General features: G+C 39.4%; 1 protein-coding gene across 1 annotated transcript in view; it reads left to right on the top strand.

Annotated features, from left to right (window-relative positions):
- Positions 1–26,623, top strand: part of DNAH5 (dynein axonemal heavy chain 5) — a 284,226-nt gene that overhangs the window by 123,372 nt on the left and 134,231 nt on the right. The window contains exons 18-35 of the mRNA XM_039526328.1: positions 2,727–2,901; positions 3,456–3,695; positions 4,685–4,875; positions 4,976–5,075; positions 6,826–6,962; positions 9,003–9,204; positions 11,033–11,268; positions 13,825–14,043; positions 14,736–14,798; positions 15,815–16,053; positions 17,072–17,312; positions 17,963–18,162; positions 19,328–19,481; positions 21,024–21,187; positions 21,722–21,878; positions 23,488–23,700; positions 24,109–24,333; positions 25,785–25,957. Coding sequence (XP_039382262.1) covers positions 2,727–2,901; positions 3,456–3,695; positions 4,685–4,875; positions 4,976–5,075; positions 6,826–6,962; positions 9,003–9,204; positions 11,033–11,268; positions 13,825–14,043; positions 14,736–14,798; positions 15,815–16,053; positions 17,072–17,312; positions 17,963–18,162; positions 19,328–19,481; positions 21,024–21,187; positions 21,722–21,878; positions 23,488–23,700; positions 24,109–24,333; positions 25,785–25,957 — 3,329 coding nt within the window. The remainder of the gene's footprint in view (positions 1–2,726; positions 2,902–3,455; positions 3,696–4,684; positions 4,876–4,975; positions 5,076–6,825; positions 6,963–9,002; positions 9,205–11,032; positions 11,269–13,824; positions 14,044–14,735; positions 14,799–15,814; positions 16,054–17,071; positions 17,313–17,962; positions 18,163–19,327; positions 19,482–21,023; positions 21,188–21,721; positions 21,879–23,487; positions 23,701–24,108; positions 24,334–25,784; positions 25,958–26,623) is intronic.

The following is a 26,623-nucleotide window of genomic DNA, read 5'->3' as shown; positions in this document are numbered from 1 at the left end:
GCCAGTGCACAGGCAAACCCTACCCCTGAGACACTACAAAAGAGTAGCTCTATGATCCTTGGAAAGACTTCATTCCCCACAGAATGGTATGAGTTAACCCAATCATATTCAGGTTTTTAGTTTTCACATGTAATAGGCAAGTGAAAACAAGTATTGCTGGTTAAATCACAGTGAATTCTGGAATGAGGTGTTAGAATTACTTACAGAATTTAAAATTGCGAACAAAGAACAAATTAATTTTTAACTGACGTTCCACAGGCTTTCAGTTACAGGGTTTCTCTTAAAACAACTAACCAAATTATTTAACCGTCTTCATGGAGCTAGTTCTTATGTCCATAAGTAGTCGCAGTGATGTCATGTGACTACTCATGTAAGTGTTAGCATGGTCAGATTTCCATGATTCTTAAAACAGTAAGACACAGCAAGCAGTGCATTTCTAGGCAAGTGTGTAATATAATTTCAGTGAAAGACCCTCTGAGAAGTAATCATACCTGAATACTTTTCCTTCAGTGTAGTTAGGATGTAACCTGTTGGTGGCAGGAGGGTAGTTTAAAGCCCCCAATGCATGCAGTGGTCAGTGATACAAAGGTAATGGGTATCCATAATCTGTAAATTTGAAATATTTTCGGTAAAACTATAATTTGGATCTAGATAGCTAGCAATAAGTGGGAAAACAGATAAGAAAATGTCTTGGGCTGGATAAAGAATTGGAGTGCTGCTGTGGTAACCCTAAATATGGGGATTCTAATAGGTACATTGATGCAAATACACCTGTAGTAGTGAAAACAATCCTGAATGAATAACTTCTAAACAGGAGCAAGTGGCAAAGTAAGGACTTGTCTAAACTGAAAAGTTGAACCACTTAACTATACCAGCATAGTGAGTGATAACAACTCTGTGTTGTGGATGCAGTTGAACTGGGATAAAGGTGCATTACACTGCTCCTAGTTTATTCACATAAGGGAAAGAAAATAAGTGTTGCCTTTATACTGGAATAACTGCATCCCCCCCCTAGGGATTGTGCTGGCATAATTTACTGGGGTTTTAAAAAAAAAAAGAGTCACAACCTTAATTTAATAATTGCATTGGAACAAAATGTGCAGACCAAGCCCAAGTCACAATTGGAAGTGATCTTGATTATTTGGAAGCATATTACATATACTACATGTCTTAGAACATTAAAATGTGCTAAAGGAAAATCTTTCCAGTTATTGATTATATTGAACTAGAATACCTGTTTGTGTGAAACTTCTCAGTGGAATATAAGGTGAAGCCATCGGCCTCCAGTGCACCCAAGAAAAGAGACCATCAGCCTTACTCTGTAGTGTCTTAATACAGTTATAACACATGTAGCAAAAATAAAAGTTTTAGAGCTGACCTCTTAAAGATTAATTTTGATTTTTGACATTCTACTGACAATGGAGAGACGTGTTCTAGGTGCAGTCAGTTGCAGATACCTGTAGCAGAGAAGACTAACTTTCTTGAAAGATATCTTGATCCTTTAGACATCAGGTTAGTGATTAGAAAATCAGAATGGAAAGACATCTCATTGGAAATTATTGAAGCCGTCTATCTCATGTGCTGCTTCAGTGCTTCTGCAAAGCTGCATTCACTACTGATCACAGGTCCAAAATCAGAGGCTGAATTGAAACGTTCTGAAATAGTTTCATTATGTAAAATAACATGATTTCTATTAAAAGTCATAACTTTTTATCAATCAGTTGAACTTGTACAATTTTTTTTCAGTTTCTCAATTTTAAGTTTTGGAGCTCTTCCTCACTTTTTTTCAAATGGGAAATTAATAGAAGTGAAAAGGTGGGAACTTGCCCATATTTTTCAATTTAAAATTAAACTTTCTGTTTTGAACACTTTTGACCAGCCGTAATGAAATTACAATAAGAATAGATATGTAACTGCTCTGTGTTAATATTTTGTCCCCTTCTCATACTTTCTGTTAACTATTTCACTTTAATCACTGTTGCTCTAAAAAAGTTTTGGTATTCCACCTGCCAATCTTAACCATGAATGCAGCGCTCACCAGTATTTCCCTTGTGACCTGATGAAAGAATAACATGGAATTGATTAATGGTTCATCTGGACTGTCTAACTGATTCAAAATTGCAGAGTGTTTTTTAAGAAAACAAAAGAAAACAAATTTGCTGATATAAATGGGACAGGCTGGATTATACAGCTTCTTCCCTTTCTCACTAGTGTTCCTTATGAAAACTTAATAGTTTGGTGCAAATTTTGAGCAAAGTTGTGTGACTCATTAAACTAAACAAAATTACCTTGAAAAACACTATTGTTGAGCGAGCCTGATCGTGCCAGACTTGCTATTGCTAACATAATTGTTCAAAATCATGAATTAGGCCCCTTCCCAAAAATCAAGATATTTTAAAAGTAAAATTTGGCTGTCTATGTGCCTTCTGATTTTTTTGAGCTTTTACATTAATTAAACCTAGAAAGTGTTTTTTTAATAAAAGCTGAGATTCTCATGCAGTACCAGACTCTGGCACTTTAAGAAAAACAAATATCAAAATAATCATGAGATTGCTTCAGTTCATGACATTGCACGCTTGATCAATTTACATACCTTATTCCATGTCTAGTCTTATTGATGGTAGTGGGATTACTCATAGGATAATGTACCACTCAAAGTTGTTTGTGCCAGCAAAGACTAAAAAAACCAAAACAGACTCAACAGTATTTGATGTATTTATTGATAGGAACTCTGTGTTCAAGGTGCACAGACTTTGCTTTTGAAAAGCTCATTGGTGGAAGAAGCAGCCAATGAGCTGATAAACATGTTATTGGACACAGAGGTGCATTCCAAAGGAGAAGATGAGAAGTCAGTTCTGCTTCCAGTCAATGCTGAAATGAGTGAGGTGAATGAAAGTACAGGTAAGAGGAAACACTTCAAAAGCAGTTGTCTTTTGCTTCACACTTAGTTGTCTGTACATGTAGATAAAATATGCTGGGGGCCCAGAGGGCTCATAGTTAATTTGATACTTAGAGCCTTTCACATCTACAGATTACAGGCCTGAATCTAGTTTAGAGTGACTGAAAGGTGATACGAAACCTTTCAGCTGGCTAGTGACATCAATCCTACTCGCACAGCCAAGTGTCCATGTCACAGAAACTAGCAGTGATAGGCATTGTTTGGCCACCACATTTCATAGAGAAAGGACAAGGCTTGACTGGATAGACAGAAAGACATATCTTCACATTCCCGGGGTAAATCTACTAGGTCTGTATTGAATATAGAATTTAGTCTTCAGGTCACCGTAAACTGCAACATGGGCAAGACATGGACATCCACTCTCGTACATTTCTTTATGAAGATGGTATTAAAAATTGTTAATTTCCAGACCTGTAATTGCATTCCTGTTTCTCTCCATAGTTTATTAAATTATGTTCTAAATTACTATAATTTTACTGATTTGCTTTAACAACAGAAGAGGAAGGGAGAAAGGAGAAACTGGCATCCTCTCATACAGCAAGTCAGATTATGGCTGGGATGTCTCCTCCTTTAACAAAGAAGAAGAGAAAGGAGATGGAAATGTTAGAGGAAGAAGCCCAAGAACTGCTTACCCACTTCAATCACCGCAATATTGATGCCCTTTTGAAGGTCACTCGGAACACTCTGGAGACCATACGCAAGCGTATTCATGCCTCTTCTGCGATTAGCTTCTTAGGTAGCCATAGGTTCTACTACTTTACATTTTAATTAGTATGCTGAAAAGAAGAGTTAGACATGGTATCCTAGTACCATGCTAAACCAATGCCAGATCTTCAAAGGAGGGTGGAATAGGTGAACAAGCAATTTTGTGGGCTGGCTTGTTACACCACAGTTGCCTGCGTTGTACATTTTCCCAGGGAATTTTTCCCCATAAGATGAATCCCCAGCTACTGGTTGGTTATGTTTATTATGGCAAAATTAAATATAAATATTTTGTGGCCAGATGTATGAAAGTAGGCATAGCCTTGTGCATGCACAGGGTGACCAGACTTTGTAACTGAAAAGCTGGGACACTGTAACCTGTTGGGTCTTGAAGTTTGTACAGAGAGGTTTTGGCACTACAGGTATCAACTCCCTCCGCTTCTTAGCTGACAAGCTGCCACAGACAAACACACGTCTTTTAGGACTTGTTCATATATCATGAGAGTGGACACAAATCCAATTTATTTTCTTGGCAGCCCACCTTTAAAGACATGAATAAAATTAGAGGTTTCCAACTTTCATCTAAGTTGCATCTGCAATTTTGTGCACCACAATATTTGAGTATTCAAAAATTCATATCCTATTTAATGTACAAATTTGTATTTGAGTGCACAAATCAGATTATTTGCTGATAGCTTTGTTCAAATGTTTGTATACCAATCAGCTTTTGTGGTGGGGGGAGTGCATAAAGTAATAGCATAAGAGTTTAGAGGATTTTTGTGCTGCTATTGACTTCAGAGTCTTTTAATGCAGCCTCAGTTACAAAATAAGTAGCTGGAATATGTGTTCCCCTAAACAGTACTAAGTTCAGTAACCACTAATATGCGATATTTTAAAAAAGCTATAGATGGTGAAAACAGATCACTGTAAATTGGTTTAGTTTCATATCCATGGACAAAATAAAGAATACTGTACAGGTTTTTAAAACTGTACTTCTAACAATCTGTTTTGTTTTTCCTTTAGACAATGACAGTGCTTCTAAGCAAAAACAGAGTGCTCAGCCTATTTTTCGGACTAGCATTAACCTGTCTATCCCAAATATTGTTATGATGCCAGCTTTGGATGAGGTACAGCAAACACTTAATAAAGCTGTGGAGAGTATTGTCAGTGTCATGAAAGGAGTTGGGCAGTGGAGTAAAGAGAGAATGTCTAAGGTTTGTCTTCAGTAGACTTTGTTTTAAAATATATTTTAAAATCCTGCTCTTGAAAAATTTCTGACAGAAAATAAATATGATCATTCTAATTCCTACACAGAAAAAAATGCTAGAAAGAAAAATAGCTGCTTTGCGGCGCAGTAGTGAAGACAGTGATTCTGATGATGGAATGAGAGAGACTGGAGTCAAAAATGCTCAGGGTAATTAACTTTATAATATCACTGCCTGAGATTTAGACATAAATGTTGTCTTTCCTATGGTATGTGTTCTGGGATATGTATAACTACTTGGATATGAAGATGATATCACTCAGAATACACTAATCTTATATCACCCTGGAGTCCAGATTTGTGGTGCATGAGCAGAAGAGGGTGCAAATACAGTGAGGGACTGGGCACAATCCCTGTGCTTGCTATCCTGGTATACGAGGACCAGGAGAGTCTACAGCAGTGGTTCTCAAAGCCGGTCCGCCGCTCGTTCAGGGAAAGCCCCTGGTGGGCCAGGCTGGTTTGTTTACCTGCCCCGTCCGCAGGTTCGGCCGATCGCGGCTCCCACTGGCCGCAGTTCGCTGCTCCAGGCCAATGGGGGCTGCGGGAAGCGGTGCGGGATGAGGATATTGCTGGCCGCCCAGCCCCCATCCAAATTACCTGAATGGGCTTAAGGAGAGTACTAACTGTACCCTGCTAGAGGTGTGGCAGCCCTGCCTCTGTGACGTTTAGCCCTCCCAGTACCTTCATGGAAATTCTGGCTGAGGTAGCCAAAATGTTTGTGGGGACTCCACTATGGTAGAATGTTCCCATGACCACTCCAATGTACACTGCGGCTTCACAGCCACAATATAATCTTTAGACCTGCACTTAACTTACCCCTTTATACTGTTACTTTACACCAGAAGCAGAGTGCACTTACATTTCAGTTCTTCTGAGGGTTTCAGGATGGGGTGCAAGTAGACTAACACTGTGATATGGACTTTTAAAGACAAAGTTTATTTTGTGACTGCCTGTGCAGCCACTTACATACAGATACCTAAATGATTAAAAACACATTTTAAGGTGATGTCTACTTCCTGGGTAGTGATTTATAGTAGTGTTGGAGTAAATTTGAACTTAAGCCAAATTGTTTGTATCTATTTACCTTGGGTACTTACACAGACCCTATTAGTGTAGTATCTGAATGCCTCAAACCTGCTAATATATTTATCCTCACATCACCCTGGTAAGATAGGGGAGTGCTAGTACTCCTGTTTTACAGATGGCGAACTGAGGTCCAGAGTTCAAGGGACTAGCCCAGAGTTGCCACAGGACGTCTGTGGGGGAGCAGGAACTTGAAACCAGGTCTCCCAAGTCCTAGACTAGCACCTTAATCACTGGACCATCCTTGAAGTAGTACTTAAGTACACATAATGCTAATTTAGTACTTCCATTTTTTAGCACATGGGATGGAGAGGGTGCCTTTTTGGGATCCCCCTTTCTTTAATATCAATATACCTGAATGGTGGCCCACCTCCCTCTGCTTGAGATGATTTGACTTTGTCTTCCTCCAGAGCTGGTTGATGCTGCTTCCAAATACCACACTTTTGGCTTAGTCACTCCAAGTGATGTACATGATATAAACTCCTTGAAAGAAAGAAAGAAAGAAAAACAGGGATTGTTCGGGTGAGACCAAAACAGAGTGCACTGCCCTATTCTATGCTGGGGAGCTTGAAGTGAACAGGTGGCTATTTGGTGACAAGGATTGTCTCTTCATTAAGTGTCTTTGGTGAAGAATGGCTTTGTATCAGCCACTCGTAAAATCGACTATAGTCTTTTGATTGATTAAAATATTAAGACTTAGACGGAATGCCTATTGAGAGACCACATGTCTTCAACTTGGGAGTTTTGTCAAACTGAGAATTATAACATTTTCTTAAATTGGTCTTTACAAATACTTCTAATGGCTCTGTCCTTTTAGATACCACCTCAGAAGTAGCAACTGCAAACTTGCCTGCTCCAGTGCAAAACAAAAACTACTACAAAAATGTTTCTGAGAACAAGGAAATTATTAAATTGGTCTCTGTACTTAGTACTGTCCTCAGTTCTACCAAAAAGGTAAGCGAGCAGGGTTATGGTTGACTCTTACTATCTATGGCACTGTCCTTGTGCCATGAAATATAAGAAGCCTACAACACTGGGCTAATGCATATAGAATGGTGACATGTTTATAAAAATTGCTTAATGAGAACAAGAGAAACTGTGATGGTGGAGAGAGAACATTTGTAGTTGCAAAGTTGCATCATGTGTAGAAAGGGTAACTTTGAACAGTAAAAAAGCACACAGCTCTGAAAGCTTTATGGGAGTTCAAGCTTATTGTTTAACATAAAACTAAAAACTGATAACAAGTCCCCAGGGTGTGAACTACCCCACTGGACACATCTGAAAGAGTGTAGCTAGTACATCTTCATGATCTATGACAGAATGAGGGTGGTAATTTTTCACTAGTGACCAAGACACTTGCTATAAAAATGCATTGGTGAGAAGTCAAGATCCTGAGTACTCAACTAAAAGTTCTGCCAAAGCTAGTAGGAGCGCCTCAGTAAGACTGGTGTATTAAGCCCTCAGAGGAAAATCCAGCTGCTACCTCTGCAGCTGTGGAGGGGGGCATAGATGTTCAGCTGCCTGAGGTGCAGTGGTCTGGCTGTGGGGAGGTGACCCTGTGGGTGTACATTCCTTGTATGCTATGGTGTTCATGGTGTGAAAGGGATGAGCCTAGGGTGACCAGATGTCCCGATTTTATAGAGACAGTCCCGATTTTTGGATCTTTTTCTTATATAGGCTCCTATTACCTTCCACCCCCATCCCGATTTTTCACATTTGCTGTTTGGTCATCCTAGGTGAGCCATAGGCCCAGAGACTGTATTGTTGTAGGGGCAATGAGTGTCTGGTGGGCCTACTGAGAGTCACTGGCTTTTGAAGGTGCTCTGCAGCCTGGGAAGGGGTATTTACCTTGCTTTACCCTGTATCTGCTCAGAACCCAGCTCATCATTTAGGGCTGGTAACTGCATTGAAGATTTGGCCAAAAATGCATACATTCATGGATGGAATAAAGGGCACAGATGAGAATGTGCCTGTCACAGTACATCATCAGTGCGCAAAAGGCCTAAACACTGTTCTGCCTAACATATAAGTGAACACCACTGTCCTGTGGATCTAATAGCAAAGTCCAGCATATGACACTAGTAGAAATCCAGGATAGTGGTTATTTCCTCATAGGCAAGTAAATATATAAACCCCAAAGTAATGTTTATTTCTCATTATTCAGAAGTTGCAATGTGGAAGTGGGTTACTGGAAAGTGCCAAAGGCAATATGAAAAAATAAAGATTGCAGACTAATTAGGCACACTTTTGTCTCAAAACTCTTCTTGGCTATGGGAAGAGAGATAATCCAAAGAAAAGAGAAAATGCCTCCTCTGTTTGAATTCTTGCCACCAGACTGACTAAGGGCTTGTCTACACTACCACACAGAGTCGATCTAAGATATGCAACTTCAGCTACATGAATAGAATCGCTGAAGTCGATGTATTTAGATCTACTTACTGCGATGTATTCACTGTGGTAAGTTGACAGCTCATGCTCTCCCGTTGACTCTGCTTGTGCTTCTCGTTCTGGTGGAGTACTGGAGTCAACGGGAGAGCACTCAGCGGTCGATTTATCGCGTCTATACTATACTAGATGCGATAAATTGACCCCCACTGGATTGATCGCTACCCGCTGATCCGGTGGGTATTGTAGACAAGCCCTAAGACATTGCCCCTTTTAACCTAAAGGGACCATATTATTTCCACCGATTTGTAGTTGAGGTTGCATACTAGTAACTGAGGGGAGGTTTTAGTACTAAATAATCTAACAGGTACATAGTGACTTGTTCAGCCATATTCAGTATGATTAGTTTTTTTGTATCTGAATAGATATTGCATTCTAGTAGGATTTGCTTAACTTAAATATTTCAACAGCCTCCTGTTTGGTGCTGAAACGCAGCTTACTCCACCATTTACTTCAACTGAACTTGAACCAACAACTGAAATATCTGAGAAATTACTTGTTCACAGCTGCTCACTGAGAAACTTCCTTTGACCTTGTAATTTATTCCAGGAGGTTCTTACAGCTCTGGAGCGTTTCAAATGTTATGAACACATCTGGCAAAGGAAGAAGGAGGAAACCATCAATAAGTTCATAACAGGGAATCCTTTACTCTCTGAATTTGAGTCCCAGATCCTCCATTTCAGAGACTTGGAGCTGGAGATAAACTCGGAGCCTGAATACATCTGTGTGGGAGCTATGGCACTATATAGTGGTACAGTGATCAGCTCAAGTATTTTGTAGAACAAATGTTATACTTTCTCACTCTGACCTTTATCATTAATGCATATTGAAGCAATTGAGACTATTGCCTTAAAATGCACTTTTAAATTCTCACCATAATTATACCTCTGAGACCCATAAAAGATTCTGTTGAGGGACAGTATCTTAAACTTATAGCCAGGCTTCTGTGATAAGATCTACTTTTACCCTTCAAGCTCAGATCTGAAGCATGAATTATCTGTGTGAAAATATTACTATTGTTTGGAAGGAGTCAAATGTATTTACTTATATAGAGAGTCAATTCATGAAATTGTTTCAAAGTTATGGGGAGGGGGACTACTTGATATGCGCAGAACTCATTGGTGGCATGGCTGCAAGGGGTGGGTGTAGTTGCACTAGCAGAGGGAGACAGACACTCTGTTGCAGGGGATAAAGTGGTGTGTGACGTAATCACACTAGCCAGCACATGGGTGGAACCAAGACTCAGCCAACTTGCCTTTCCCCTTCCTGCACGTTCTCTGCCCACCTGTGCAGCATGGGGACTAGTGGCCCTTCAGAGGGAGGGAGGAGCCTCATTCTGTGATCCACAAAACAGGTAACATGCTCATGAGAATAAGAGGGCTCCATGCATAGGAACGCATGACAGGTCAAAATAATAAATGTCACACTTTGTACAGGTAATAGAAGGACATACAAGCAATAACCTATATTAAATGGGATAATTTAAACTAATCCTATGCATTGTCGCTAATATATATTCGTCACTGAAGCCAGAGCAGTTTCATGTCCTTGATTTAGATCTTGCTTTAAAAGGTTTTACACCAGCATAGCAGAAGTAAGACTTGGGGCCTTAATTTTCCCCATTGAAATTGGAAATTTGTGCCCATTAAATAAATGGCAAAGCTCCTACAAGTTAAATGAGTAGTTTTGATATCATTCATTTTTTAAAGATTTAATTCCCTCCCCCAATTATTCTAAAATGATTTAAATGATAACTGTCCCATCGTGTTTTTATTTAACCTGATAGTTCAGTGAATAAAATTGGAGTGTGGACAACTAAACTGATGAACAAGATAATACATGTGCAGTGTGAGCGCTCACAATTGTGTAAAATAGAAATTAAGTAAAGAGCTAAACTATGGCCCCCTCTGGGTGAATTCACAGCAGGGGAAGAGTGCAGGGTCCATCCAAAGCACTCCAACACAGGAATCAGTCATCATTCAGGTGCACCCTGGTTGGGGTGACACTTGAGCTATGAACAGTATTATGTACCCCAAGAAGGGTGGTGGGCTGGGTTCTGTGCATGGTTTTTCCCTCACCACATGCACACTTGTACCTGGAGGCTAGAACTGAGGTTATGCACTTACAGAAGGATGGAGCATTGGTTATAGCACTTGTGAAAATCGGACCCTGAAATGCTTGTAGAGATACAGTCATTGCCACTCTTCAGCATGCTCTCTCCAGCATCCCTGAAGACATTACATAAACTGCCTTCTATAAGCATATAGGCTCCAACTACCGAAGCTCAGTGGCTCAAGGACCCTTGTCCAGCATTGTTATATTCCTTAGAGGCAAAAACAGGTCCTTGACAATTAGATTGTTTTAAGATGAAATTGAAATGATCATTCTGACAAAATTTACATTGCTTTTGCCAAATCTCTTAACCCCACAAACATGAGAATAAAACACATATGTAACAGTCATCTGAAAACAAAATCAATGTCTATATTTGAAAAAGTACTGACAATTTAAGAAGAGACTCGTGTATAAAACCTGCTTTTGGGGAAATGATCTAAAATGACTTGTTCTCTGTTTTCTAGCTGACCTGAAGCTATCACTGGCTGCAGAAACCAAGGCTTGGATGATTGAGTTAGGGCGTCACTGTAACAAGAAATACAGAACAGAGATGGAAAACATTTTCACATTTGTAGAGGAAATCGGCAAGAAACTGAATCGACAAATTAACGATTTGGATGACATAAGAATAGCTATGTCTGCATTAAAAGAGATTAGAGAGCAACAAATCCCCATAGACTTCCAAGTGGTACCTATTGAGGTAATCAAAAGGGGATAAGTGTGTGTTTACTTGCAGTGTAAATTTTGAAAATGTGATGAGAAAAAAATATATAGTAGTGCTAATATAAGCTAATTAGTTAAATAATAAAATGAGTCTGGTCCTGAAAGTCCTTCATGTGCAGAACTCCCATTAGGGCAAATGTAAACTCAATGAGCCAAGAGGCAGCATGTAGGCATGAGCCTGTCATAGCAGCAGAGAGAAATGGAGAGGCTCAGGCAAGTGGAATTCTCAAATGAGAATTACTAAGGCAGGTGACAAGAAGGTTGTTGCAGCAGAGGCCAAAGCATATGGAGACACAAAGGAGGTGACTGTTAGATGAATAGCCAGAGCTCTTTGGAGTCTGGTAGAACGAGTCCATGCAGGCTTAAATGGCAATTGCACAATGGATCCTGAAAAGAACTGGGCTTCAATATAGGTGCTAGAGCAGGGCAGGTGATGTGACTGTGCGCAGGGGCAGCTCTAGGAATTGCGCCGCCCCAAGCAGGGCGGCACGCCAGAGGGGGCACTCTGGCGGTTGCCGGTCCCGCGGCTCCAGTGGACCTCCTGCAGACGTGCCTGCGGAGGTCCGCGCTGGTCGGCTCTCGTGGACCTCCTGCAGACGTGCCTGTGGATGCTCCACCGAAGCCGCGGGACCAACGGACCCTCCGCAGGCACGCCTGCGGGAGGTCCACCGGAGCCGCCTGCTGCCCTCCTGCGGCACGCTGCCCCAAGTGCGTGCTTGGCGCGCTGGGGTCTGGAGCCGGCCCTGACTGTGCGGCTTCATGAGTGGGAGAGGGCAGGCTGTAACTTTGTGCTGAACTATGGGCATTTCAGGCTGACAGGTAGCCAAAACAAGAGGCAGGAGATGGTGACAGGTAGCTCAAACAGAGCTGTAGGGAGTTGTATATGGTGTAGGGAGGGTATACTGCAGATCTAAGTCAAGAAGGAAGATGGAGGTGGAACTGTGCCTGAGGATGTACATCTTGCTGGCAACAAGTACTTGATCAAGAAAGTGTTGCTGACTCTTGGGAGAATCACAGGTTCTCCTGATCAAGACAGAAAATTCAAAGTTTATGTTGTAATTTTAAAGAAAATACCCATTTCCTATTGGACTGTTTCACCATTAAAGCATGGCCCTGTCCCAGTGCAGTTTTGTACAGTGTAGCTTATTGATGGCTACACCTCAAATAGAAGTTTCTGGCTTAAATTCCCAACCAGCAACCAACTATGTTGTGCTTCTGTTGTGCCTGCCTTTTGAATTCTTAGCTCTTTAGTTAGCCTACTGCATGTTTTCTACTTACCAGAGATACTAGCAAGTCTACTCTCTTAGCTTGGATATATAAGGGGTGCATTTTCTGATTAAATGCTTGATTAGGACAACTGTTTTTCTATGTCAGTTTTCTCTAGAATAAACTTCAGCAATTTCTGAAGTGCAGTTTATAGCTGTAATTAAGGAAATATGCTAATGTGCTCCAAATATGAGTTGTAGACTGAAAATACTGCGTTTCATACATGATACTTTCAGTATCCCTGGAAGTTAGAAGCATTCATGCATTTGTTAGAGGTGTGAATAACAGACATATCTGTTGATTCACATACCATTTTTTGGCTAGCTTTGTATATTGGCGTACTCCTATACAACATCTTCCTTAGGAAAGCTCATATCAAGATTGATTTTTAGTCCATTATTTGGCCTAAATTAAATGTTTTTCTTGGCTGTCATTAGTAGAGTACAGTTCTAGTCCCTCTTTCACCCATATTTTTGTTTGGAACAAAGAGTTACCCAAAGTTCTTAAAGTTCTAGAATGAAAATATATTAGACCAATTTAATTGGTTTCTGATTACTTTAGCTAGTTGTCGCAATGTACCATATCAAAACAAAGCATCAGTGGTGCATATGAAAATTCAGGTACTCAGACACCACAGTATTGGAATCTATAGATGTGGGAGGGGGCAGAGTTGGGAGAGCAGGTAATAAAGCAGCTAATATACTTAATTGTCAATTCATACACCTAAGATCTCTGGTAAATCTTGGCTGTGCTGGATTCCCACTGCTCTTAGTGGTAAATGTCTAATATTAGATTTAAGCATGTATGCAAAAAAAGATCTGTTCAAGAGTGTTGGCTATTGTAAAATGTTTAGCTATTCCTCTCTTCCATGTATTACCAGTGGTAGTCATTATAGTGGGTCAGTTCTGAAGCACAGCTTTAATTTAATTCTTCTAATACTTATCACAATGAAAATGAATTTGTAGATTAAATAGGCTCTTGTCATTATAACCAGAAAAGAATTTTAGAGGAACTGGTTGAAACACAAACAAAAATCATTCAGAGCTGTGAAGAGGAAAAACAGTTTTAATTTCTGGGTGATCATGGATTCCTGAATTTGTTGTTTATGCACAATTGTATTAGCATAGCCTTCCTGCTTCTCTAAAAGACCATCTGACACTGTCTTCAGTCTCCCAAATTTAAAATCTTGAGGATTTATATATGTATTTGTATAGAATATAGCATGTTCTGTACATGGTGGATATAGATGCAACCATTGTTCTGACAGGAATCATATGCAATGTTAAACAAATATGAGCTGCTGGTGGCAAAGGAAGAGATGGAGAAGGTGGACACCCTGCGCTATATCTGGGAGAAGCTTCTGGTCCGGGCAAATGAAGTGCAGAATGAGCTAGTAGCTTTGCAGCCCAACTTCAGGGGAGAACTAATTAGCACTGTGGAGATTTTCACTGAAGATTGTCATCAGTACTATACAGACTACGACAAGGTATTAATCTGTGGAGTGTTTCAAAAGAAAGATACTTACAAAAAAAAACAGCGTTGAAGTTCTCTGTGTGACCCTTGTAAACCCTGTGGTGTTCAGCTTCATTGCAGAGGGGGCTGTGATCATGGAGCACGAGAGTCAGTTAACTTTATTTTCTGGAGCATGTGGTAGGGGTCATGATTTTTCATGCGAGGGGAGCTGGGGGAAAATGGGGATGATAGCTCAATGTTTCAGAGGCCTGCTCAATACAAAGGCCAAGCCTATTGAATAGTGCTTGTACTCCAGTTAGTGCAAGGTTTGTCTGGCATGTAGGAGGGTGGAAGCTCTTTGCACCGTCCCGATTTCATTGTTGCAAAGAAGACAGGCAGAGTCAGTCTCCAGTAAACCAGCTCACTAGTATCTGTTCTCTCACCAGTAGAAGGGGATAGCGATGTGTACTTCTTAAAGGTCCTTCCCAACTCTTTAAGTATGAAAAGTACTTGAATCCCCTTCTGTCACCCTTAGTCGTGTCAAGCACCTTTCTCTATGAATGGGCGTGCTGATCTCTCTGGTACTACTAGATGTGAGTCAGGGTGGCAAAACTCAGTAGTAAAAACTATTAATGAAGTTAACACTTGAACAGACAGTGAAATCATATGTGCCAAATGCTTTATTTTTAAAATTGGTGATTAGCATCTTTAACTTTCTTCTTCCAGAATGGACCAATGGCGGTTGGTCTTGAGCCTCAGGAAGCCAGTGACAGGCTTATCATATTCCAGGTATTCATTCCCAATTCAAAGACTTAATTAAAATGTCATGTGAGTATCAAAAACATTTCAGTCAGTCAGAATTTAGCAGAATACTTAAATAAATTCTACAAGGCTATATAGCCTCATGCAATGGCCATAGTCTACTTAATTTTGCCTACTGGGATCAAAGTTTGTTGAAAAATTTTTGACATTAGCTAGCAAGGAATAATAAAAAATTGAAGAGCAAAAAATGGGTAACATGCATCGTACATACAGAATTTGTATAATAAAACATAATTACTAAGTGCAGGTGTTCTGATTGGAGTCTAATTGTGCTGAGCATACACTTTGATATATCTGCATCTTTGGTCTCACTTTTTAATGCTCACTCCACACCACTAGGCTTTTGCCAAATCTTGCCACTTCTTTATATTATGCAACCCTCCCCAAAACATATGTACTCTTCACTACGCCTTCTGATAAAATGCTTCCACATGCCGTGGTTAGTTTCCACTCTCATTATAACAGTTTGCTTTATTTGGCCTCTGCTTCGCATGTTGCTCCCTCAAGTACAGCCAGAGTTCACAGGCAAAATGTGGTTTGCATTGCTAAGAAGGAAAACCTATGACTTCCCTATTCAAATCCCTCACTTGAGGATTTGCACTTCAGACCTGAATCCTAGCTTTCAAGGCCCTGCAAACCTCACCTATGCCTTTATTTCTGCTCTTGCATATCATAACCAACCTTTCTCACTCTGTGCCACCAAAGACAACAATCCAACTGCTTTCTTCAATCCACCCCTCTATTCCAGAAACAACCTTCTAACCTACCATGTAGGCTACCACTCACTTCTTCCATGACTTCAAACGCAGGCTCTACTGAGTGTCCCATTTTTATTTAAACATAACTTTCTAACCATCCTTTGCATCTCCCTGTGTCTCTTGTCTGCCTTTTTAGATGATAGATGCTTGTGAGCAGGGGCTGTGTTTTTTTTTTGTAGAGCTCTGAGCATAATACTAGCATTTGCATCTATATATTTTTATTAGAACCGATTTGACAGCCTCTATCGAAAATACATTACCTACACTGGTGGGGAAGAACTTTTTGGTTTGCCTGTTACCCCGTATCCTCAGCTACTTGAGATAAAGAAGCAGCTGACCCTGCTACAGAAACTTTACAGCCTGTACAACAATGTTATTGACACGGTCAATGGCTACTACGATATCCTCTGGTCAGAAGTTAACATTGCGAAAATAAATAATGAACTTCTGGAATTTCAGAACAGGTGAGGAAGTGTTGAAGTGTGTACAGATTTTTAAGCTGGGTGTTTTTACTTGTTGAATAATGGTAGGGATTGCCTTTCACTCACTATACTTAAATAAGCATGTTCTTACTCTTTAAAATTTAGTTGAAATCTTCCACTCTTCTCTCTTTACTGTCTTCACCAAAGAGGGAGTCATTTATCAATTGAGAGTTAAAGGATTCTTGTTCCTTGGGAGTTTTTTCCAAGTAACAAATATTTTCCTTGTGTCTAGAGGGCAAATTTGGAATTGATAATTACTTTTCTCTAGTTGAAAGATGGTTACATTTTTCTGAAATACAAATGAAATAATTGAAATTAACTTTCCACTGCAAAGAACCCCTTCAGTAAGCTACTGGGTTGCTGCTGTGTAACCCAACACTTTTCCTATCTAACAGGGGCTGACATACGTGTACTGAATTGAAGCTCTTGTCAAATAGGGAATTGAGTGAGTTTAAGAATCAAACCTGATTATCTTGAGCATCCAGGCAGAATACTGCCACTAAGTACCCCATAACCAGTAGTATTGGTCAAAAGTTTGGGGAAGGAGAATATTTAGAAAATTTAAACTCTTTACCATTTTTGAAGTTTGGCAAATGTTGATTGAAAAATAAAAATAACTTAAAAGGAATTCCAGAGTTGTATGTGGTGAAGAAATATTAGTGGGATAATAGGTGTTATAATGTAGTAAAGTGGCTCATTGATGGAGTAACAGATGGTTAAAATGTTCTTTGTAATGGTAGTATGATTGTTCAGCTGAAAGAACAGGTGTGTTGTCTTCCCTGATCTGCAGCCAGTGAAATAGGCTGATGGGGGGGGGGGGGGAAACAAGTTCTCCTAAAGCACATATATAATTACTAAATTCAGAGAACTTAAATTAAACTCTACTTTAACTTCAGAAATATGTTGTTCCATTGCTGTTGCCTTGTTACCTTAGCTAATTCAGTAACATAAAGGAATATCTGAAATGCTTTAAAAAAGTTAACTGATTGTATATATTCAGGTGTCGCAAACTTCCTCGTGCTTTAAAGGAATGGCAGGCATTTTTGGATCTAAAGAAGACAATTGATGATTTCAATGAGTGCTGCCCTTTGCTTGAGCTTATGTCAAATAAGGCCATGATGGCTCGGCACTGGAAGAGGATTACAGATCTCACTGAACACAGCTTTGAGGTGGAAAGCGAAACCTTCAAACTGAGGAATATCATGGAAGCACCTCTGCTGAAATATAAAGAGGAAATAGAGGTATTTGTTAGAGTGGCACAGAAATGAGCAGTTAACACTTTTCAAGGCATTGTAATAGCCTTAGAGTGACATTTTTCATAGTAGTTAAATAGAAGGAATCCATACATCCTTCAGCAGCTCTCACATACTCAAAACCACACTAAGGTATCCTTTCCAAATATTCATCCCATTCCTGAGGTTTCCCTTGAATTTGTTTTATGAAGTAATGAAGCCTTAACATTTCTGAGCTGGCCATCCTGTCCCTACCACTAGTAGAAATACTATGGTGAAAGATGATCTGGAGAAACTGTAGGTAGGTAGATTTCTTTTGTATAGCCACTCAGTCTTTTGTACCCTTACACTGGAGTTAAATAGCTGGTCTGGCTACCAGGAATGAGCAGAGTAGCTCTCTACCTTCTCATGTAACTCATCTGTAGAAGGATTTGCAGTATCAAAGTTCCTGCCTTTTTCAGGAGTATTACTTTTAAGATGAATATGAATAACAAGGTTTCCATTATTTTTGCATGTGAAAAGTATATCGGTAGTCTTTAAACTTACTGATTTATGTTAACCATCTAGCCTAACTAATGCTCATGGAGAGAGAATAGAATGGGGATGCATGAGGCTGAGCTGAAAGAGCTTCTCATATTAATTGGCTATTTATTTACTAGGATATTTGCATCAGCGCGGTGAAGGAGAGAGACATTGAGCAAAAGCTGAAACAGGTGATTGCTGAGTGGGACAACAAAACTTTCACCTTTGCCAACTTTAAAACTCGTGGTGAGCTGCTCTTGAGAGGAGACAGCACTTCAGAAACGATTGCTAGCATGGAGGATAGCTTGATGGTTCTGGGCTCTCTCTTGAGCAACAGGTAACAGGAGAGGGGATTCATTATTAGCAAAAGACTTTGGCTTATTAGCTAAAGTTGCCCCTTCCAACATAAAAGGAAAAATTAGAAAATAAATACAAAAATATCACTAGTATATTAATGCTAAATATTTCCCTATTAGTACAAATGAAGGCCCCATCCTGAAAGCTGTCCTAGGCAGGTGGTCAGCTTTGCCCCTGCAGAGTCATATTGATCTCAGTGTGGCTCCATGTAGGTATAAACACATATCCATGGTACAGGATCGGAAACTAAAGGCTTAACAATTCTTTTAATCTGTGCATGATCCCCTGACCTCCTGGGAACCTAATTGCATGGACTGAGGACCATATATGGTTCCAAGAACTTCTTATCTATAAATATCTGTACAGTTTACAGGACACAACTAATTCATATTAAGTTTCAGGTGTGGTTAGAGTATAAAACACTATCTCAATGATGTGTGTTAATTTTAAAATTTGAGAAGATAGGGTTCATTGTAGATCTTTGTATAAAGAGAACTGGCTGTTGTCCACTTCCAGAGGAACTTTTCTTTGGATGGAAAACTTGTTTTCTTGCAAGCCAGTCCAGATTTCTATATTTTATGACAACTCAACAATATAATGCAAAAATGATGCAAGAGTCAGGGGAATCTTGGATGACCGGTTGCTAAGGACCTTTCAATTAAGTGAGATTGTGGCTAGACGATGGTGACAATCTTGGGGTTTCTGACACTTTTTTCAATCTGTAATGTAATTACAGATCATTTCCTTATCCACAGATAGCTGTATTAACTTTCATTATGTAAACTGCTAGACGGAAAAAAATTACTAAAATCATTATTGACCCTTCAACGTCCTTAGAGTAGTTCACATTGACTATATTTATGTATCCAGGGCTTTTGAAAGATTCTGGATCAAATCCTGCTTTCCTTACTCACTTTAACATTCCTATTGGAATCCAGGGACTATTGAGTAGGAATTGACCCTGGAAAAAGACCTTAAGTCAGTGTAGCATATTATCATATGGAGGCGGGGGGCGAGTGCTGCCCAATTTACATAAGGCATGCATTTTCCCCACTTAGTATGTCATGTGCTTGATAAGGCCTAAACATGCTTTAAAAATCATAGTTTTCTTTTTTAATAGCAGCAACTTTATGCATTTTTTTCAGGTACAACACCCCATTCAAGGCGCAGATCCAAAAATGGGTACACTACCTTTCCAACACAACAGATATAATTGAGAACTGGATGACAGTGCAGAACTTGTGGATTTATCTGGAGGCTGTTTTTGTGGGCGGGGACATTGCGAAGCAGCTTCCAAAGGTTTTTGAATAGCTACTTTCTTTTGACTCTACTTTCTAAATACACAGCTGGATTAGTTTAAAAAATGACTGAGGCATTTTCTACAACTGTAGGTTTCAGCGTTCCTGCTTTGCCATCTTCCTACCCTCAGGTCTTTTTTTAATGTGGGCAGAAGGTAAGGTTTGTGGAGAGAACAGCGTGTCAAGCTGAAATCCATTTTAAAAAAAGTACTAGATGGGGTTTTGAACTATGATGTGATAATCTTTACTCAGGATCTTAAAATGATTGATATTTATACTGGTTTTGTTGAAATAAAGGCATACACAAAACCGAATATTAACTTATTTGTGAAACAAATTTTGGGCCTCACATCTGGTGCAGTTTACATTGACATGGATTGGGCCCTTGATTACTAGCTTCCTCTCATCATAGATGTCTGCCATACCTTATTGTGGACAATTAGTAAAGTGTATTAATATTGAAAAGAGTGCATGATTGTCTGTCTATTGAAAGCAATATTTTTATTTACTTTTTTGCATCATCTTAAGTGTTACTATAATCAAAATTCACTTTTTGTTTGCACAACTTGCACCACATGTTGCATATTCAAGTTAATTCCAAGTGCAAATCCAATAATTAGGAGCACAGGCAATTGCACTTGAACAAACAATTTCATTGTCCTGATACAAAACAAATGTAACTTCAGCAGTTGCTTCAGAAACTTCAACACAGCAGATAATGCAGCCATTCAGGGAGTCATGTAAAAACAGCAAATGATCAAAGTTTGTGTGTGTGTGCGTGCGCGTGCACGCGTGTGTATAAATATAATGTGTTATATATCCTTTATCATTTAAAAATAGTATATTCTTAATGTGAAATCAGATTGGATAAAGAATCCATATACCACCTGAGCTTCTCACTGTTAATTTTGTGAATGAAACTTATCTGAGATGTATTTGCCTATGGGACAGTCTAAGTCCAATTGTTGGGTATATACTAAAACTAGACTGAGTATAACATGGAGTGTATAATCGAGAGCATTATTGTGCTGGTGGGGAGGTAAAGTAAATTAGATGACCCAGTAGGCTTTTTCATGTCTAGACTGTTACTTAGTCACTAATATTTGTTACAGGTGTCCTCTCATCTTTCAAACTAAAAAGGGCATACAGTTCTGGTGGGAGTCGTCCTCTTCTAACATTTTTCCTAGTTTCTTTAATGTTAAAATTAACATTACTTTTTGGAAAGTAATATATATATGGGGTACTCTATTTAAACATGATGGATCTAAATACTGGCAACTGAGCAGTCCTGCTTCGTACCGTGAGGAGGGAAAGGAAATGTTGGGTTCAGTGCCAGAGCCTTGAAAATGAAATGTAAAAGCTTTGACAGAGAATATCTAGCCTGTATTACACCTACCAAAGTTGAGGTTCTGTGGGGATAGTTGACAAAATCTGAGTGGTCTGGAGATTAGTTTTAGCAGCATTTATGAATTCAGAATTCATTCTGAATGAATTGAAGATCTCAGTTATGTAGATGATCTGCTTCCCCTTACTTTCCCCATAGGAAGCCAAGCGTTTCTCTAACATAGATAAATCGTGGGTGAAGATCTTGACGCGGGCCCATGAGATGCCAAATGTGGTCCAATGCTGTGTTGGAGATGAAACCATGGGGCAGCTTCTGCCACACTTGTTGGAACAGCTCGAAATCTGTCAGAAGTCACTTACAGGGTAAGACTGTTAATAGGGTACAACTCCAAGAAAATGGTGATAAGTAGCACAACCACAGGACTGGATAACAGAATAATTCCTTCAGTGCTTATCTCATGCATTGGGCCTGGGGTGCAGGCTTATTTTCTGTGCATGCATGTAAGGTGAGGGTGCAAGTTAGTCCATAACTTAATTTTGAAGTAAAGGAAAACTGACATGGAGTTCATTAGCAACACTTTCAACAAATGCATCCAACTTCAGCAAGCTAGAACTGCACCCTTAAATTTTAATTACTATTCTGAGTGATCTGTAACTTCCACTGGCTTTGTGCAATGAGATAATCTGTGATTCCAAATGGTAGCATTAAAGCAGAATCTTAACCCATTGGGGCACAGTTGGTCTGAACTGCTATTATTACCACTAATGAAAACTGTATTAATGTGTTGTGTTGAGAAAACTTTGGTCTCCCATCACCAAAGGGATAAGATGAAGCTCACCTTATGAAGGCAGTGCTGAATAAATTACCACCATGAGGCTTGTTTCTTTTAAACTCAGGTACCTTGAGAAAAAACGACTTTCCTTTCCTCGGTTCTTCTTTGTGTCGGACCCTGCTCTCTTGGAGATACTTGGCCAGGCATCAGACTCTCACACTATACAGGCTCACCTGCTGAATGTCTTTGACAACATTAAAACTGTCAGGTTCCATGAAAAGGTGGGCACTGCTCTAATCTTGCCACACTTGTCTAGCAAATTGGCAAGAAATGCACAGTGTTTGTTAAATGCAAAGTTATACAGGTCCATGCAGCAGATCCACAAAGAATCTTGAGTGCTCTAGTGCTGATTAGATTTTTTCCTCAGGGGACTTGGGTTCCGAATCTTAGCTCACGTAACATTAATTGTGTTTAGAGAGGATGGTAGTTCAGAAACTTGCACCTATATTTTGGCTTAGGAACATGATATCATCTTAGCGGTTTTAAACACTGACACTTTCTTCATTGGAGATTAGACTTTTGAAAACACACATCTGTCATGGAAAAGAGAAACTTATGTTCTATTATAAAATTTCCCCTGCATTTCCAATGAAAAGGAACTAGATTGCCACAAGTATGTGCCCTGTGTGGGTATATCATTTTTTTTTGGTTAGAAATAATTTTTCCCCTGTCTAGGTAATCCCCACCCACGATATCACTTGCAAAACTTAAAACCAATCACTTTCCAGTTGAACTTTGAAGCCCAGGTGTTAGAGTTAGAAAACAGGCAAAACAAGAATGGCTGTTTTTTATTTTTTATGAAGACAGACCTGTAAAGGCCAAGTGTTTAATATCTGTGACAGTTGACTACTGGGATTTTAGGTTATTTCCCACCTCCTCCCTATTCCAAACAAAAAACACTTTTTCACTCAAGGTATATAGTATCACGAGTTCACTAGTTACATTCTGGGGAGGTTTGTACTGGTATTGGCATATTCCTAGAGCAGCCCTGGTGGTTATGGGAATACTGGGCCCCGTCGACATCGATCTATTCACGTAGCTGAAGTTGCGTATCTTATATCGATTTTTCCCCTTAGTGTAGACCAGCCCTGGGACTGCAAGTACGTCCACCTGTGGGGGTGTACAATGTAAGAAGTCTTTTTGCATTCTGATTTCACCCTTAGCAAATCTACTGGGGGTAGGGAGACAATGAGACACTGAGCCATTAGGTTTTTGGTGGAGAGACTTACAAAAATGACTACAGATTTCACAAGCACAAGTCCTATTGCTTTGTGTACTGAAGACCTTCAGGAGCTTTAAAAATCTCTGTTATCGATTAAGTATAATCTTGAGGTTAAGGCATTGAATTAATAACCAGACACTGATTTGGCTTATGACTCTGAAAATGATTGTCTGTGTGACTTTGGACAAGTTCCTTAATCACTCAGTTCCTCAGCATCCCACTCTTGGTCTGTTTTTCAGTTTAAGACTTCAAGCGTAGTGAGTGCATCTGTATAGTGCCTAGATTATGGGGTCTCTAGGCACTAACATGAAAATAGAAGTAAAACTTAACAGGTGAGATCATCTTACAGCCTGTTATTCATTTAAAAGTTTGCTTCAGTTATTGCTAAAACACTGTTAAAGGAAACCCTGGTTCTGAATAAGCCCTACCAGGATCAGTAGTGATTAATTTGTTACTGTAGCTCATTTCTTTTGGTAGGTACAACCTGACCTGTTCAATAAATTACCAGGATTAAAAATAGTGAATTGTGTTGTGGAGATGTTGGAGAAATGACAAGCTCATAGCAATAATGTTCTGTATATTACAATGTATTTTTTGGTTTCAACTAGATCTATGATCGCATTCTGTCAATTTGTTCTCGAGAGGGTGAGACAATTGAATTGGATAAACCTGTAATGGCTGAGGGTAATGTGGAAGTCTGGCTCAATTCACTCTTAAAGGAATCCCAGTCCTCATTACATACTGTCATTCGCCAGGCAGCCATGGATATCCAGGAAACTGGATTTCAGTTGATTGAATTTCTTTCTTCTTTCCCAGCCCAGGTAAGCTTATTAAAATGGGCGAGGAGCTAATAAATAAAGCTAATAAAATTATTTTTAAAGCATTTTGAGATCTACTAATAAACAGTGCTATAACAGTGCAAATATATTAGTGGGATGAGGAGAAAATATGTTTGAGTGAACCTCGATTAAAAAAATATGTTGTCCTCAGATGTGTGCAGCTCCTGTTGATTTTTCAAAAGGCATCACATTTGTACACCAAATAGATCTTGACTTGGGATATAAACTCACATTAGTTTTACTTCTGTGATGAAGGCATGAGTTACACCTTTTAATACATTGTAAAGTATTTAATTTTATTGAGTAATTTATTAAGTATTAATAGAAAAGCATATTTATGTATGCTAACTGAAAAAACGCCACAGAGCATACTGTTTGTTTTTTCACAAGGTTGGGTTATTGGGGATCCAGATGATTTGGACAAGAGACTCAGAAGAGGCATTGACTAATGCCAGATATGATAAAAAAATAATGCAGAAGACAAACCAATCTTTCTTAGACCTGCTAAACACTCTGATAGACATGACAACCAAAGACCTCAGTCCAGTGGAGCGAATTAAATATGAGACACTAATCACTATCCACGTGCACCAGAGGGACATCTTTGATGATCTGGTAAGCGTTCAGTGTAGCCTTTTGTGTGCTGTCACAGTATTATATTTAAACACGACTCTATGGCTGCTGAATATGCCGTTTCAAACATTAAAATGATATGCATGCTTACATCTAGTGGTTGATTCTCCATTTCATTCCTGTAATGTTTGCTGATGGGATACTGTGAGGCAGCTTGCACTACTGCAGCCCAGGTTATAGGTAATAATTGTAGATATACCAATCTCCTAGAACTGGAAGGGACCTTGAAAGGTCATTGAGTCCAGCCCCCTGCCTTCACTAGCAGGACCAATTTTTGCCCCAGATCCTTAAATGGCCTCCTTAAGGATTGAACTCACAACCCTGGGTTTAGCAGGCCAATGCTCAAATCACTGAGCTATCCCTCCCCCATAAAGTTGATCCATGGATAAATTCTGAGGTGTATGCATATCTCTACAATGTAGATAATAGTTCTTTAGAAATATTGGCTCATGTTGGTTGTAAGATTAATAAATTGCACCTCTCATCTGCTGCATCCATGGTACTCCAGAATGAGACAGATATTGTAAAAGGAAATCAAAACTGCATGTTTTGGAAAGAAACCTGGAGATTTTTTTTCAAACCTTCAGGAAGTCATGAGAGAACTTGCCAACTGTACATAAGTTACCACCCAAGGGGCGCTCAGATTTCCAAAGTCTAAAGAAACCCACAGGAGCTTATATTACTCCATTGCTTTTGGGGATCTCGAGAAAGAAGGTTGTGGCTACCCTTTCCTCTCCCCTTTAGCCAGTCAAAACCCACATTTCTCTACTTCCACCAACCTTTCCTATTTAGGAATAAAAATAAGTACATTTTAGATAAGGGATAGTTTGGGAGAGAATCCCCAAAAGTCTCATCTTTACAGGACAGCTTTCCTTTTTTAATCACTTCTCTGTCACCGTTTTTACTGTATCTGAACACTGTAGCACCCACATGCAAAAAAACTCTTGTTCTAAGTCCTACCTCATTTCTTGAAATTCTTCTCTACTCCCTCCCTCTGTCTGATCTGGTGGCATTTTACATGCTCTTTGCACAGGTGTGAGCCTACAAGGTGGAAGGCAGTTGAGAATCAGGTTCTTAGATTCCTAACAATCATATAATCAAATGGTAGCTGGACTGAATGAGCCCTCCATCTTTCCAAGACAGAATTCCATGCTGTTTAGCTGTGTTTAGGACTTTTGGAAAATATCATAAAATCTGAGGTCACTAGATTCCATGGTGCCTCTCCAAAAAACTTTGGCCCAAAATTCTGCCCCCATTACACAGCAAATGTGTGTAATGTTGCTAGCTGCTGCAGGTCACTGCTGAATTGACTGAATTTCCAGTGGTGCTCTAATCTGGCTCTTAGAGATCTGCTAACATAATGTGCTATATAAATGCAAAATACCTATTTTGATCAGTTAGCTCTGTTGAGGATTTTTTTTTTATTTTCCTAGTGCCGTATGCACGTCAAGAGCCCTACAGACTTTGAGTGGTTGAAACAATGTAGATTTTACTTCAAAGAAGATTCCGACAAGATGATGATTAACATCACTGATGTGGGTTTTACATACCAGAATGAATTCTTAGGCTGTACTGACAGGCTTGTCATAACTCCTCTCACTGACCGGTAACAAAGCTTGATTACTTACCCAAATGTTCACAGTTTTTGGCTTCTCACCACAAGGATTGTCTCAAAGTTTTGCTTATTTGGGGCCAGATTTTGTTCTGATTTATGTCTGGTTCAGTCTTAACATTCAGTGGGTTTGCATGACCTGGGAATCAAGGCATATTTTTTGTTGTTTTCCTTTACAATATGTAATAATGTTCAGATATTCACGATTACTTCTGTATGCTGTGTTAGTCTTTATGTTGGCTGATATGTGACATAAAACAGCTAAACGTTATTTAGAGGAAAGTTAACACAAGTAGTCTAGTTTGAAAAAAATGAGAATAAATAATTGAATTAAATTCCACATGAAAATGCCCATGAATGCTGATCAGATTTAGCCACAAACTTAAGTTCCTATTGTTCAATAAAATCGGAGAGCTGAAGTCAGTGTGGATCTGCTTGGAAGTAGGGGTCCACCTGCATGACTGTGATGACAGGCTGAATCCTTGATGAACACAAAATAACCAATATGAACTTTGCTATTTTTTGCTACCTCCAGCATCTGTAAGTTCTTCATCTGACCTTGTTATTGGGTCAATTTCATTGAATCGGAATTTGCATCAGGTCACATCATAGTCAATGGATGGGCAAACTTTTTGGCCGGAGGGCCACATCTACTTGGGG

This window comes from Mauremys reevesii, linkage group 2, assembly GCF_016161935.1.
Source record: "Mauremys reevesii isolate NIE-2019 linkage group 2, ASM1616193v1, whole genome shotgun sequence".
NCBI classification, from domain to species: Eukaryota; Metazoa; Chordata; order Testudines; family Geoemydidae; genus Mauremys; species Mauremys reevesii.
Note: the sequence above shows the minus strand (reverse complement) of the source record. Positions and strands in the feature narration are given on the sequence as shown.